Genomic DNA, 15,718 nt, shown 5'->3' with positions numbered 1-15,718 from the left:
TGCTATGTTATGCAGTTATTCGCTATAATACCAGCATTACTCACTGTAAGCTCAAAGTATTAGCCCAATCCCTGTCGAATATTTCCAGCGACCGCCCTGACATTCCGAAGTCCGAGAGTTTGTCCCTGCCTCTTCTAAACGCTGGCTTCATCAATTAATTTACAATTTGCCAGACGTCCGTGTCCGCATGCACAGTCTCCAGCTCCATCTCCATCTCCATCTCCAGTTCCAGTTTCAGGTCCTGTCCCAGCATCAGTGGCTCGTTCTCGTCCTGGTCTGTGTTATCCTGTGCTATGCGGTCAGCTTGGCATACTTTTTCTATTCCACTCGTGGCCCGTGGCCCACTAATGGCCATGTCCTTGCATCCTGGCACCCGTTCCACTTCATCCATTTCGCCGGGCTCTGCATCCGTAAATTGCATTGCTTGCCAACTTGTTGAAAGGCGGAGCGAACTTAAATGCTTTTCAATGTTTTTCCATGCCGTGGTACCCACTTAAGGTCACAGATAGTTCACTGGAAAAAAGGGAATTGAAATACTTGAGAAAACATATCGCACTCTTTAGTCTTAACAACTTTACTTCGATGTTACTAAAAAAACTAATTATTTTGAGTAATATATATTAACTTGCCTATCGAATGGAATCCGTTTTTGTTTTATGTGTAAGGTAGACAGTGGCGTTGTGAACCCCATTTAATGGTCACAATTTAGCTTTTAATTAGATCGGCAAATTTGTTTTCGAACCATTTTGCTCGCTCGTGCGGAGAACGAATGCGGAATACGAATTCGAAGTAGTCGGAAAAGTGCCGCCCGTTTTCCGCCCGGAATTAGAGTGCTTACGGTTTTTCATTTTAATTGTTTTTGTGCGGCGAAGATGGGTCCCTGTGGCCGCCCATCCTCCCCAGAGCTCATCTGCCGTGTCGCTGATTTATTTATTTCTATTTGCTGTTATTTAGCTGGTTCTTGTTGCTTTTTGTTCTTTATATCATTTTATTTTGTTTTATTTTATTTTATTTTCTTTCACTTCATTTTATTTTCCGCCAAACCAAGCGAGCGCAATTGCGGTCGCTGAGCGTCTGCCCCCCTGTCCCGATTTTCCTCCGTTTTCCGTCCCGCAGAAAACCCCTCTGCAGCTGTCTGCGTGCCATGCTCTAGTTTTCTATTTTTGCTTTCCCGGCCGTAATGGCAACCTTAATCACGTAATGATTTTGAGCGAGAGGCGCGGGTGTCCAAATTCCGACCAACCCGCAGCTTTTCATACTCCACCCACGATTTTCCTGCGATTTTCCTCCTGCTCCTTGCTGTTTGCTCATTCATCGCGGCTCTTGTTTTTGTATTCCGCATTTCGCAATTGGCACAAATCTCGGCACTCGCCACGCTAATGGCCAAATGCTGTGGCGCTAATTGAAATTACATTTCTTAAAGTTAAATATTTAATTGAGAGCCGCCAAGCCGAGCGGACATCATCAGCAGTCCGGCGAAGGCTTAAAAGTTGCTCGAGTGCACACAAGAGTGTGGGAAATTGGGGAAAAGTTTTGGGGGGGGAGTGGGTTTTGCGAGCATTTCCCAAAGCCTTCCATCCGGAAACTTGTGCATTTAATATGAAAAGCCTTTAAAAGTTTTATTGAGTACGCTTGTTTCAGGCGAAAGCGTAATAGAAACTAATGGAATACTGTGACCCAATTCCCATATTCAATATAAAAACCCATGTAATGTGCTCTGTTCTTTATAGAACAGAGATAGTCCTTTAAACAAGTATTTTCCATTTAGACAATGTGTTTACTGGATGACCTAATTAAGAGATTTCACTTGACTATGCCTTAAATGCTAAGATAATTGGCCATATGTAATTTTAATGTCAGAATACTATTTATTTATTTATTTCATGATAAAGAAAGTGTTTCGGTAAACTTGAATGTGCTTAAAACTGTCCATTCCATAGTAGTTTCCCCACCCGTTTGGGACAGTTTTGAGCTGTTCAACTCCATCCTCGTGGATCGACATTTCGGCGCCTTTCATGTCAAATCCCCGGGGACAAACGTCGGACCTTGGGTCCCAGCTTCATGTCTGTGCCTCAGCTTGGGCTTGTTGCATTTCCCCTCGGGCAATGAGAGGGGGGACTCCGGCAGGCGAAGACCCGAAAAAGAATGACGATGTGGCATGCTTAGAATGCCCGACACGAAAGCGTCGCCAAATCCTAATTGCATTTGTCTGATTGCACCCGTTGCAGCTGCAACTTCTCCGATATCTGCAATGCTGCATTTCGAGAGGCCTATCGAAAGTAGAATAGCCGGAGCTGAAAAGCTCGAGCAGGAGCTGGCTGATGATGATGATGATGATGATGCTGATTCATTAAATTGGTTCCCTGCTCCCCTTTCGGCCTTATGACAGGAACATGTAAATGCCATTTACTGTTTCCATTTCGAATTCGGTTTCTGTTGCCCCGCCATTGTCTTGTCATCGTCATTGTCATTCCCAGATCGCAGGACTGGTGGACTGTTCGATTTGGGGAACTGGCGAGGGAGAGGCCCAATCGAAATTCCATTTAATGTAATTTGAGTGCCATCATTCATGCCTCGAATAGCTGTGGCAGCAACGGTAGGTGAAGGTGGAGGGTGATTTTTGGTTAGCCTGAGATTACGTTTAACACGATTTCACGGCTGTCAGAACTGCGTCCAGGATTGATGGATGCCCGAGGAACATATCTGGCATTTCCAGGAACGAGATTCCCAAATATCTTCAACGACCTCCTCCTCTTGGCACTATTAAGCCATCATGTGTAACTGAAACATCAAACACGCAGGCATTTCCTGCGCTGCCATAGAGTTTATTTAAAGGCTGACCCAAATATGCCAGACTGCAGCAGTCCAGTTGCAGTCATAGATACCAGATATGTACCATGTACACGAATGCAGATACTTTGGCAGCTGACTCACATGCCTCGCATTTCGACACGTCCGTCGGCAGTGCGTAAACAATGGCCCAAACCATTGGCCACCATCGCCGGGAAATTGGGCGAGTTGCTGCGTGGCGGGAAATGCGAAAACACATTGCGCCGCCCAGCAGGTAGAAGCAGCAGGTTGGGAAAGTATCCCGTTCCCGAAAATTTCCCAATCCACTGTTAGCTTAGCACTACCATCGTGTGGCCCACACGTCTTGGTTATTTCCCGCAGCCAATTTCGGGCTTCATTAGAAATTTCCCCGGACCCGCAGAAAATATAATTTATGCATGCTTCTGACACAATACACAAAGGGTTCAAGGCAACCGCAGCCACAGCTAGCTGAAGAAATAACAAACGGATTGGTTGGTGGTTCGGGAATCCCGAATTGAAAATACCCAGTACTTGTGATATGTCAGTTATTCAAAAAATTCGGAATTTCGGAATGCCGAAGAAAATCAAACATACGTTTCATCAAAGGTAAAAATTCGCACAAAAGCATTTTGTTTTCACAAAGCATGCTAGTATTTATTTCAAAAGAAACAGTAAAGAATGGGCATCATATTTACGAGCAGAACACGCACTTAATTCGCGTTTATCTACTGCAATTACCAACAGCATACCCTTTTTATCTCGAATTACTGGGTGAAATCAGCAACAAACGACAACGTCGACGCTGACGACACTAATTAAAAATGTTGGCCAACCCTTCAAATGGCTCATGCGGCGACTGACAAGCGCAGAGCTCTGGTCAAAACCAGGAACTGGAGAACGGTGAGGAGCAGGAGGAGGTGGGCAGGATCTGGAGCTGCGGCTGTGGCTGAAATTGAAAAGCTGGCTAAGCTCCTGGCCGCAGTCAGTAGAAATCCGCTAAATTCCCAAACAACAACCCGTCGCACAAAAACAAACAGCGCGGATTGTGGGTGGGGCAGGACACCTTTCGACCTTGCGACCGGCGGCCCATTGATGATGTTGTTAATGGAAAAAATCTCAACACCCTTTCTCGCACACACACACACACGCACACACAACAGACACAGCAGGATAGAGATGGAAATCTACTGGGGGGACGCAGCCAGAGCGAGATGGAGCCAAACAATGGCGCGTAATTTTGCGAAATTTACATTCCTTAATTAATCTTGTTTGCGCTGCGGCAGTTGGCAGTTGTCTGCGAGTACCGAAAACCCCTTTCCATCGACGCCCCTGCTGGGTTTTTGGGGTTTCATCCACCGGTGGATTTGCCTCTGGGGGCAACTAACACCAAGCCACGCTAATGACATTCAAGGCACAAGATGTCAGCCGAGGTGGAACCAGCACACATCCTGTAGCTACTATATACATATATCCTGTCGCCTTATTAACCCACATATATATTTGTGTGCGGCAACTGGATATCCCGTTGCCTAATGAACCCTTCTTGGCCCCGGTGTTCAGGATCAGGTTCAGGTCGCTCCACTCCACTCCGCTCGCTTTAATCAACAATTTGCGTACGCAGGCAGCGCGGTACATGTGACATTTATTGAAATTCTAGTTTATCCTGGCAAGAGGAACCCGCGGCATCAGCTGAGAGCAATTTAAACTCAATTTCCAGACTGAGACGGAAAGTAGAAACTGGTGCCGTAAATTGCTCCACGTAGATGAGCCGCCAGATGAGCTTGTGTGAGCAGCAAGTGGGGATGATTAAATTGGATCGGAGATGGGGACCTGCTTAAGGAAACTATCTTAGCGAGCACATATCTCAGAAAAAATAAGCACCAACTGGTAGTTAGCTATTGAAATTAAAAGTAAGGGAAATCACAAACCCATTACATCAATTTGTTCGTGTGTATCCTGAAAGTTGCAGTTGAACACTTTCCTCGACGGGACCATAAAAAGTAGCAGAAATTACAGAAATGCCATGCGTGAGTGGGTATCGTTTAAATTGTATCTCGCACTGAAGGAAAACCTGTCCCCGAAGTAATCAGGGAATCTATCACAAACTCGTGCGTGAGCGGCACTTTCACCTGGACTTGGACGTGGACCTGGAGCATTCGTGTTATGGCTTAGCTCCGCAAATGCAATTGGCAATTGCAATTTCTCACTCGTTTTTAGCCATTTTGCTGCTGTCACAACTCACAAGTGTCCAGTGTGCATGAGCTGAAGCCAAAGCCAAGCCCCTCAAGGCGATTGTCGTTTCTTGGTAGGTGTTGCCTTGGCTGTCCAGGAAATCCACACACGTCAGCCCCCAGATCCGCAGATACCAGATACGAAGATACATCCATCCTGGCCATACATACATGTGTGTATCCGAATCTTTCTTTCAGACCTGCGAGCGAGGTCCGGCATTAGCGGTAGATTAATGATCGGCATACTAGCTGCGCCCACGCTGCGGACTAGAAAAATCCCTGGGATGTGAAGCAGAGAAACGGAATTGGATTCCGGCCGCCGGCAGTGAGTGCTCCACATGGGAATTCCTCCGCCGTTTGGCCAACATTCATTAGCCGGGAGCTGGCTGCCGCAAAATGCGCGGCATTGTGGCAACGTATTTTCCCATTGCTCCTCGTTATGAATATGCAACATTTATATAAATTGTCACGTTTATTGCAGTCAGACTGTGTTTTACTCTCACGCTTTTTCCGCCTTTCGCCCATCAATTTTCTGGCTGTGTGTGAATGCGACTGCATCTGTCGTTCTACCAAATCAAAAAGCGGGATCTAGTTGCAAAACACTTGCTTATGTTGTAATACCCTGACTGAAGTAGATTTGAAAAAAATTTGAATTGCAAATGTTTTACAAGACTTGGCACTTGAGTACCTATAAGATACTTAACAGAAGTACCGAAGCTAGATGAAAATAAACTCTTCAATCAAATGACATTACAATTTTCCAATTTACAATATTTTCCAATAGTAAATCGAGTCTAAGCGTCTTATTTGATGTTCATGTCGCGAAGGGGAATGAAAGTGTTCCCAATGGGATTGCTAATACCCAAAAGTTATAGAGTATAACAACCAAGTTACAACGAAGCCAGCCTTCTGATGGTGGAACGCGCTTTTGTTGAACGTTGATTGCAATCATAATTTATAAATGTTGCCGACAGTTTGGCGGGTGCCACGATGTTGCAGTTGCTGCCGCCCATATTTCGCCATCAATAAATAAATATTATTTGTCTGTCTGCCTGTCCGTCTGGCGGACTGGATGGCTGACTGGTCAGCCCTGTAAAACGGAGGAGCGACGTTCAAAGCCGAAGCCATTAGCAAGTGATTTGGTGACTTTTTCCAATCTAATTGAATGTGCATGGGCAGGGGACGCTACCATGTCGAGGGCTTAAAGCTGAAGTGTAGTCCAAATGGAGAGGCAGCAGATAGAGGAAAATGGCAAGGAGCACTTTAAACTGCCAGGCAGAGTGAATTGTTTCTGTAGCCGGTAGTTTGCTGTTTTTCATTCACTCTTTGGCTCGTTTTAATCGCTGCCAGAGCTCAGTCTAGTTGCGAACTGTTTGCCCATCGGGATCCAGTTCCCAGTACCATAACCCATACCATGCCCGTTCGCATTCGCGCTGGTCAAGTGTTGTGGTTGCCATTTGTTTGTGCCAGAAAGCCGCATCAGCGCAGTGCCGGAGTTCTCGGGTCTCCAGTGATTTACTAGCGGGCGAGGGCATCTGGAAGGGGGGCGAACGTGGCGTATGAGTGATGCAGCATGCATATTCATACACATTGAGATTCATTGTATTTGCCCTGCATTTCCGCAGTATTTTGTATTTTATCTGCTTTGTTCATGTTCGCTCTACTTACGACTTTTCCGCAATTTCTCTTTTCGCCCTTTACGGCCCTCGAGGGGCAGAGATATTGTAGGCGGGGCGGTGGCAAATGAGAGTGTGTCGCTGTCATATTGCTCGCCTCAGCTGGGGCTTTAAGCAGATTTATTTTCAATTAGACAAGCTCATAACTTGGCCGACAACTTGGCAGAACTTGGCTGTTAGGCATCCACTTTAGAGTCCTGCAAGTGTGTATCCTGGCTCTTGGTTCTGGCTTAATTTACGCCACAAATTCAATTTATTTGAGATACACCTAATCCACAAAAGCAAACTTGATTTATCAACATAAATATTTTGCATACAATGTGTGAGCATGGCCCAATCTTTCCCGATCTTTTCCCCCCTCCCCCAACAGAATGCATTTCGGTTTGGTTTTTGTTCCATTGTTGTTGTTTTTGTCTCCGGTACATCGATGTGTGTGTGTGTGTGTGTGTGTGTGTATGTGTGTGTACTGAACGAAATTCAATTTTAATGCACTTGAATGGATTTGAGCAGCGCTTAGTTGACTTGATTACGGGCCTTTGGCTTTGGCTTTGGCTTCGCTTCGGTTCGGTCCACAGAATTTCATTTGCTTTATGGATTTTGGATGGTGGATGGCCGAAACCATTTTTCCCTCAACTCCGGCAAATCAAACACTTCAACAACTCAGCAACGAAACGAGACGAAATTCTTCATACTTTTGTAGAAATGTTTGTCAAGCTGCCAGCGCCAAGCCAACATCGCCACGAAAGCCACTTCGACGTATCTGGGAGTATTTGTCATAACGCATATAATTTCAAGAGCTTCTCTCAAGTGGGGCCGTCGAAAGAAGCAGAGAGCATACATATGCAGATGCCGAGTAAAATGCTAAATACACACAAGCCAGCAAAATGTTGATGATAATGCAAATGAAATTATTTTTACAACATTTACTCTCAAGCGGGCATACATATATGTATGTATATATCACCCTAGCTCTGTCCACTCGCTATATAAATCATCATTTGCCTGCTGCAGCTATCCCCTTGGTGAGCACCCACACACATGTAATGTGCCAGGACACCACATTAATGTCCTGCTGAAAGAGGCGTGAGGATATGAGCTCTGTGGTGGGTGCCTAAAAACATGGCATTGCTTAGTGGGCGTGAAGTCCTAGCTTTTGGACTCTATGAGAAGCGCAGAGAAGGCTTTAAGTGCAGAGAAGGGATTTTTTGCATTCCTGCATGAAAACGAACTTTATATTCTACTTTACAAAGATAAGGCCTTCGTGTGACAAATGCTTTTTGTCGGTTGATATACTCCACATGGGATATGTCGTCGTGGGTTTCTCATAACAAACAATGTCAAATGGGCAACGAGCTCGACCTGAGGGATCTGTGGAAAGTGGCAGCAAAACTAATAATGCGACCCAGGGCGGGGCCAAAAGCTCCTGGTAATGCCATTTGGGCCTTGTCCATCTCCTCGTACATATGGCCCGCTCATAAGTCATTCGAAAGGGCAAAAACAAATGCTCCGTCAATTGTCGGCCTGCCGCAAATGCTATAAAGCTGACAAATGTCGAACGAGCGCACAGATAGATAGATATTCGCATGGGGTGGGGGATACAAACACGGATCGCAGGTACTCATAAAACTGTCCGAATGTCAATATCCCAGACCCACGACTCACGTTCCCAAAAAAGAAAAAAAATATACTTTCCGAGCCGCGTTCGCTTTGATTTCGGTTGGCTGAATGATGAGGGCATGGGTAAGGGGGTGATGAGCTTGGGCAGGACGAGGAGCCAGGACTTATTTGTTGCTGTCTGGAAAACACCTTGGCCAAGCAATTTCAATTTTCCCCACAGCCGACGACAAGAAAATGAACATGTCAACGGCACACGTCGGATATGGACTTGGATTTGGCTTTAGTTTTGGTTTTGCCATTGGGATTGTGCGTGCACTGACAAAAATTGCATATAAGTTGCACACAACAGGATAATAGCTAACTATTGCTAACTAACAAAAGATGAATATGTTATATTATTTATATTTCCTGTTAAAACACTTCACTTTTAAGATACACATACTTTTTATAGACCCAATCTTCTACGGGTTTTTTTCTCTGTGTACATTTTTGTGGCTCGGTTAACCTGTCGGCTCTGCTCGGCTGCCCCGATTCGCTGCGCTTCGATTCAATTCGATTCGGTTTCGGGGGGAGATTCGCCGTTTTTTGGCAACTTTGTAAATATTACAAAATTTAGGTGTCTCGCTTGGTGAGTGCGCCAATGAAATATTTATGCTCACACACATACACACACACCGATGCGGCGTATCTGTGTGCGAGTGTCTCTGTTTGTGTTTGTTTTTGCACGAGCGTCGCCCGTTTTGTGCAAATATAAACCGACCACAGTCGAAAGGGGGTGGGCAGGCTTTCAGGGGGCTGGCGAGCACTGACTGACTGGGCCTGCCAGTTGTCTGATAAACAGACAATTTGCCAAAGTGGATACGTGCATGGCGCGTATAATTTTGGGGCACACCTGAGCCCCCGTTCGGACCTCCTTTCGCATCAGGTCCCCCCCAAAGCTTTTGGCCTAGACCCCGAGTGGAGCAACAGGAGCAGTGGAGCCCCGCCCTCCGCGCTCCTCTGTGGCTGTATTTTGTGGTTGTGGACTTTAGCCTGATGAGTGTATCTATGTGTGCCAGGGATTGAGTGTGTGCTTAGTTGGTTAGTTTGGCTGATGAAGCGACATTGACAGGCCAAGTGACTTTCATTCTAAGCGGCTTTAAATTTGCCAATCGAAGGTTGAGTTTAAATGGAGCTGAAAAACTAAAATGAAGGGTAAGTTATTCGACGCTTTGGCTTAGCAATAATAAATGTTCAGCAAGGGCTGTAATTACAATTTGTCAAAAAACATACATATTACAATCCATTTTCTGTAATTTATACACATTTACGAGCACTGTTTCCACAAAACAAAACTTGGAAATGACTAGTTATTCGAAACCCTCCGTGCTTGAGTAACTGCCTGCCATTTCAATTTTAAGTTTGAAATTTGAAAATTCTCTGACGGCTGTATGCGTCAGTGCCGCCCACACAGCCGCTGGCCATATAGAAGAATCTCCGGCGTAACTTTTACGATTTTAATCGTGCAAATTTATGGCATTTTCCCGCACGATTTCCCCGTGGACGTCGAAGTGCCCGAAAACATGCATATATTCGGAAATAAATAAATGATGAAAACAAACGCCCAAAACGCACACAAAGCAGCGCCTATAAAACTAAACTTTGGCCAACAGTTGCGGGCCACAAAAAACACAGAAATATGCGTATATATGTACATATATGTATGTATATATCTTTATCTGCATGTTTCGATGGACATGTGGGATATACGTAGTCGGCTAAAGTCAGCGCGAGTTTGGAACTCGGAGTGCCGCTCATAATTTTTGCAGTTGCAGCATAATAAATTTTAAACCCAGTTCGGCCAACTAGGCATTTTCAGGGTAGTGAGTTATGGCCATGGCAAATCGATGTTGAGTTGAGTAATGGTTACTAACCGGTCTTGTGTTTTCTCTGATTTTTTCCAGGTGAACGCCGGCAGCTTGTCCGAGCAGGCTGGCCTCCAGCCCGGCGATGCGGTGGTCAAGATCAATGACGTGGATGTCTTCAATCTGCGTCACAAGGATGCCCAGGACATTGTGGTGCGCTCCGGCAACAACTTTGTCATCACAGTGCAGCGGTAAGTAGATGGAACCACTTGCCAAAACAAACTTCTCAATATTATCGTAATTTTCCTTGTGATCCTTTAGCGGTGGCTCCACCTGGCGCCCGCATGTGACACCGACTGGCAATGTGCCGCAGCCCAACTCGCCGTATCTGCAGACGGTGACGAAGACCTCTCTGGCTCACAAACAACAGGACAGCCAGCACATCGGCTGTGGCTACAACAACGCGGCCCGTCCCTTCGTGAGTGTACTAATTTGCAATCACGCAGAGTATAGCCCCATGCCCGTCCTCGCACCACATCATTTATAAAATTCATAAACTGGCAGCCCAAAGTTGGGAATGCGGAAAGTTTTAGTGGCCCATCTGATGCTGACGTCCTGATGATGACCAATGATGTTGATAGTTAGTCCTTGACTGGCCGCACTCCACACCCCACAAAACGCCTCACACTTTGCGTTTATTTTGTTGTCTGTCTGTGGCTTTTCATATTCATTCATTTCATTTTCGGTTGTTGGGCTGGGATATCTAACCCCTAACCCCTAACCCAAAATCCCGTAGACCCGTAGACCCGTTCACACCGAGCCCCCAAATGCTCAGTATGAGTTGACAACATTTGCATTTATACGATGTCTGTCTGTCTGACGCTCAGTTTGTTTGTGCGTAGTTTTGAAAAGTGTCAGAATGAGTAATGAATATGAGTGCTAGGATTATTTGCCTGGCAAGAATTAATGTGCAAAAGGTTTCTCTCACACACACATATCCACTCACACACCCACGCATCTGTATCTATGCCATGCCATGCATAGTAATGTCTCTTTTGGTGCGTCTGTGTTTGTGTGATATGCATACATTTTCGTATATTTTATTGTTATGAATTTGTATAATAATAGCTCCAGCCAATGACAACGGACATGAAATTGATTTGGGATCATTTTATGTGCCAAGTTTCAGGAACAATATTATGGAAAGCATAGCAACTTAATTTGATTTAGGACCATGTGAATGATCATAGTTGAAATGGTACGGAGATACTGCAAACACCAATGGCGATAAAACATGGTGTTATATTAAAGTTCCTTTTCACACACATATTTCAGTATTCATGTTCCGAGGCAAACGGTTGCACAACTCAATCTGGAATAGAAATGTACTCCAACCAAAGACAATATGCTGGTAATTAATTCTTTTATTTCGAATACACCCTTGATATTTTGAAATTAAATTAGTCAGGCTCTATTTCAGTTAGCTTTGCTTTGTGAGAAGTGCAGAGGAGGGCTCAAACATGAAGAACAATAACTTCCAATTACAATAAGTGCGTGGGCGGACTCCGCTTGTCCTATTCATTCATTTCACCAGTAACTTTGCTCATTTCACACTTTCTGAGCCCCATGTATTTCCTACAACTCACACTTGTTTTTCAGTCCAACGGCGGCGATGGCGGCGTGAAGAGCATTGTCAATAAACAATACAACACCCCGGTTGGCATTTACAGCGATGAATCTATTGCGGAAACACTCTCGGCCCAGGCGGAGGTTTTGGCTGGCGGTGTGCTCGGGTAAGTTTTTCCGGGAAAAGTCTGGGCGAAAAGCTGGGCAAAAGGCAACAAACAATTGTCTGGGCCGCAGCCGTGACAGTGCAAAATATCGGGAAAAGTTTTACTTAAAAGTGTTCTTTCTCTGCTCTGCTTTGCGCTGAACCGCTGAAGAAGAGGAAAAAAAAAAAAAAACAGACACAACAAATTTAGCAGACTGAGAAAGCAGAAAGCAGAGCGTGCGAGGAACCGCAGGCCGGTCGAAACGAAGAGTGCAATTTGGCAAATGATAGCCGTTGCTGCAGAAGTCGGGCCAAGTGCTTCGGCTTGTGCCAGTTGTCGACTTTTGCGGGCCAAAACGCACGCGTGGGACCGTGGCCCGCGCCTTTAGCGCTTAATTTCTTTGGGGGATTGCTGGCCAACGCGGCGGATGCGTAACAATCTTGTTGCCGCCACTCACTCACTTAGTGGAGCATACTTTCGGGCTGCGCTGTGTTCATGCCTGAAAGTATGCTACAAGCTGAACTCAAGGGCTCTTGGTTTCATTTACTCCTGCGATTCGTGTTTTTATCCCAATCGTTAAAGCTCACTTTGCTTGTTCTGAGATTCTGGTCCTTTTCAATTTAAAATTTTTTTCCTGCTCTAAGTGTTTTCGTACAGCATCTTCAGTTGCTAAGCATTCTTAATAGAAGTTTAATAAATTTCTTCTGCTTTCAGCGTCAACTTCAAGAAGAACGAGAAGGAATACCAGGGCGATCGCTCCGAGGTTCTGAAGTTCCTGCGCGAGGAGGAGACCGGCCAGTCCACTCCAGGTAATGACGCCAACTATGAGCTGGCCCGCCTGCTGCTCATCCTGAACGACGGTGCCAATCCGTTCGTGAGCGATGCGCTGGGCGATTAGCAGGGGGGAGGGCGAGGTGGGCGGGCAGTCTGCCAGATGCTAGCCAATGATTTTTTTAAAACGCCCAGCAGAGACCTTGAAATGGCCGATCTAACGTGCGAGACACGAATCCAATGTAACTAAATTGTTCTGTTTTTTTTTTTGTCGTTTAACCCATCAGACCAGCAGAAGGAGATGGACTTTCGTTTTCTCTATGTGAAGACACATTTCTAGTGCCCACACACAGTCATGTCTATAAATATATATATTTATATATTAACCAACAATTTCAAAGTCACCTGCACGGATTGAGTAGATTATTATTATAAAGTATTATTTTTAGTGAGGAACAATAGGTTTTGTATGGGCAATCACTTTATAGTTGATCGATAGCAGGGGTCATGTAGTTTAGTTATTTGATTAGTTTCGATTAAAGCATGAGCTCTAATATAGTGTCTTGCCAGCTCATTTCTGTCTTCCATTGACTGCTAAAGAAAACCCAGAGACACACCCATTGCAAGTCCAATTTCTGTCTATCTTTCTGTCTAACTCATGTTTGTATTTAAACTGTTTTTCATACGCACCAAAACAAACATCTATCGTCAACACGGCCCACACCAACACAAACAACAACAACAGCATTCGGCAATAGCCACTACGAGCATGATGCACCACAGCAACTGCAACAGCCACAACAGCAATACAACCAACACCAGCAACACTATCACCAGCAACAACAACAACAGCAATCGAGCACCACTCGCCATGTCAGCGCCCCCGTGAACTCCCCCAAGCCCCCGAGCACCGGCGGACTCCCAACTGGCCAGAACATTTGCACCGAATGCGAGCGCCTCATTACGTAAGTGCCTCCGATTGGATATCACTATCTTGTGAAAAGAATACAGGGTATTGGCCTGAACTAATGGGGTAATATATGATGGTATTCCAAGATGTAGAGATCTAGCAGAGATCTATCGCAGAAGGAATTCCTTCAAAATATCACCTTATTGGACCGACTTAATACCCTCGCTATTGTGTGTGTGTGTGTAACTAGCATTTGTGTATGCACATTGACTAACAGCAAGCAAAACTGCGATGCTTTTGCATTATTAACTGATTCCCAGCAATTAGTAGGGTGCCTAGAGGGTTCAGTTTCCTGGAGCAGACTTTAGGCAGGTTTTGCACATGATTAAACCAAATAACTCACTGAGCTTTTCCGCTTCAATCGTAATGATGATGCCTGTTGCTGATTGTGCAGAACCACACAGTCCCGCCAACTTCTACTGGACACAGAGCCACGCAATCGGCGGCAACGAGCGACGCACTCCACTGCACCACCAGCACCAGCAGCCTCAGCAGGATGAGCGGATTGGTGTACCATTGCAGTCAAATACACTGGCGCCGGAGGCGACACACAGGCCCAGCTTGCCGGTGGCCCCGAAGGATAACGAGGAGCAGGCCAGACAGGATCAGCAGGAGCAGCCCGATCCGCGCATCATTGTGCTGCCCATCTGCCCCGGCCTCCAGGGGCCCGAGTATAAGGCTGAAATGGAGGCTGCAGCCGCGGCACTGGCCACCGACCAGGATGGACGACCACGTCCATTGGCCGCCAGCGGACATCCGGCCTGCCAGCTGTGCGGCGTGGGCATTGTGTAAGGATATGCGTTGTTCGCCGTTCAATGATAATTCATGCGTCTGCTGTTGCAAATCCAAGCCCCCATCCCCACCCAGTGTGTCTGCATTTTAATTCGCATTTATTCCACGAACTCACGGCGGCGAAGTCAATTGTTTGCCATTCACGCAATATACCCAAACAACACCTGAGCTCCAGCCTCAGTTGCAGCTTCAGTTCCCGCAGCAGCCAGGAAATAAAGCTCATGATCCAGACCAGATCCATGGGAACCATCATTTGTATTAATTTGTATGCCAATTTAATTGGCTCGCCGTTCGGGAGCTTAACTCAATAATGCATTATAGCTTTTTACATATTTCTCGCATTACCTGCTACACGGCTAACTGATTGCCTTTGGGGACTGTTACGATGTACACACACAAATGCACAGTGAACTCTATCAGTAGTAATCCAGTAATCAAGTGCTTTTCGATCAATCATCGAGTTCGGTGTCTGCATTTGAGGGGCTCTTCTATGGGATTGATGTGGAAAAATTAAGTAGTTAAACTATCAGTAACAGTAGTAAATATCTATATTGCGATAATACTTGACATGAGTAAAAGGATACATTTTTTGTTGAATAAAACGAATCATTGTGTTTATTTTCATCATTGACCCATGAAGAGCTTCTCGAACCCACATCATTCTGCAACTCCCGCTAATAATCTTACTTTTTTCCACACCAATTTTTTTTTTAGTGGCGTTTTCGTGCGCATCAAGGATAAGAACCTGCACGTGGAGTGCTTCAAGTGTGCCACGTGTGGCACCTCGCTGAAGAACCAGGGCTACTACAACTTCAACAACAAGCTCTACTGCGACATCCACGCCAAACAGGCCGCCATCAACAATCCCCCCACCGGCACCGAGGGCTACGTCCCCGTTCCCATCAAGCCGTAAGTGATCGGAGTTATGCCCAATATTTTATCAGATTTTTTTTTTTTGGTGGCATTCGCCTTTACACGGCCAATTGGTCGGTGGCGGGATACGTGAGTGGGGGCTGGTCGGGTAGAAGGTCCTGGGCTCACATGAAAATGAAATATAAATAAATTCAGCGTATTCGCATATGCCAAAATACGACTGACATGCTGGCGACGAAAAATCGTCCATGCTCAACGGAGTATTTACAGTGGGAAATACTCTTTAACGAGATATTTTGGATAAAAAATTATTAATAACTAAAGTTGGTAATAACATGAGATTTAATTTCCTAACGATTTA

At 45.5% G+C, this 15,718-nt stretch overlaps 1 protein-coding gene across 20 annotated transcripts in view; it reads left to right on the top strand.

Annotated features, from left to right (window-relative positions):
• Zasp52 (Z band alternatively spliced PDZ-motif protein 52) overlaps positions 1-15,718 on the top strand; it is a 54,440-nt gene that overhangs the window by 23,260 nt on the left and 15,462 nt on the right. For 12 of the 20 annotated variants that reach the window (NM_145757.3, NM_001274084.1, NM_001274085.1 and 9 more), the window contains exons 3-8: positions 10,279-10,430; positions 10,501-10,657; positions 11,839-11,972; positions 12,666-12,760; positions 13,468-13,687; positions 15,199-15,393. In NM_145757.3, the coding sequence (NP_665700.2) occupies positions 10,279-10,430; positions 10,501-10,657; positions 11,839-11,972; positions 12,666-12,760; positions 13,468-13,687; positions 15,199-15,393 (953 nt within the window). Of the gene's footprint in view, positions 1-10,278; positions 10,431-10,500; positions 10,658-11,838; positions 11,973-12,665; positions 12,906-13,009; positions 13,107-13,467; positions 13,688-14,086; positions 14,481-15,198; positions 15,394-15,718 lie in introns of those variants that run through there. The other 8 variants (NM_001316421.1, NM_001032250.3, NM_001274078.1 and 5 more) reach the window with 3 other exon arrangements.

This window comes from Drosophila melanogaster, chromosome 2R (genome assembly GCF_000001215.4).
Source record: "Drosophila melanogaster chromosome 2R".
Classification (NCBI taxonomy): Eukaryota; Metazoa; Arthropoda; class Insecta; order Diptera; family Drosophilidae; genus Drosophila; species Drosophila melanogaster.
This window is presented reverse-complemented; position numbering and strand designations above follow the sequence as displayed.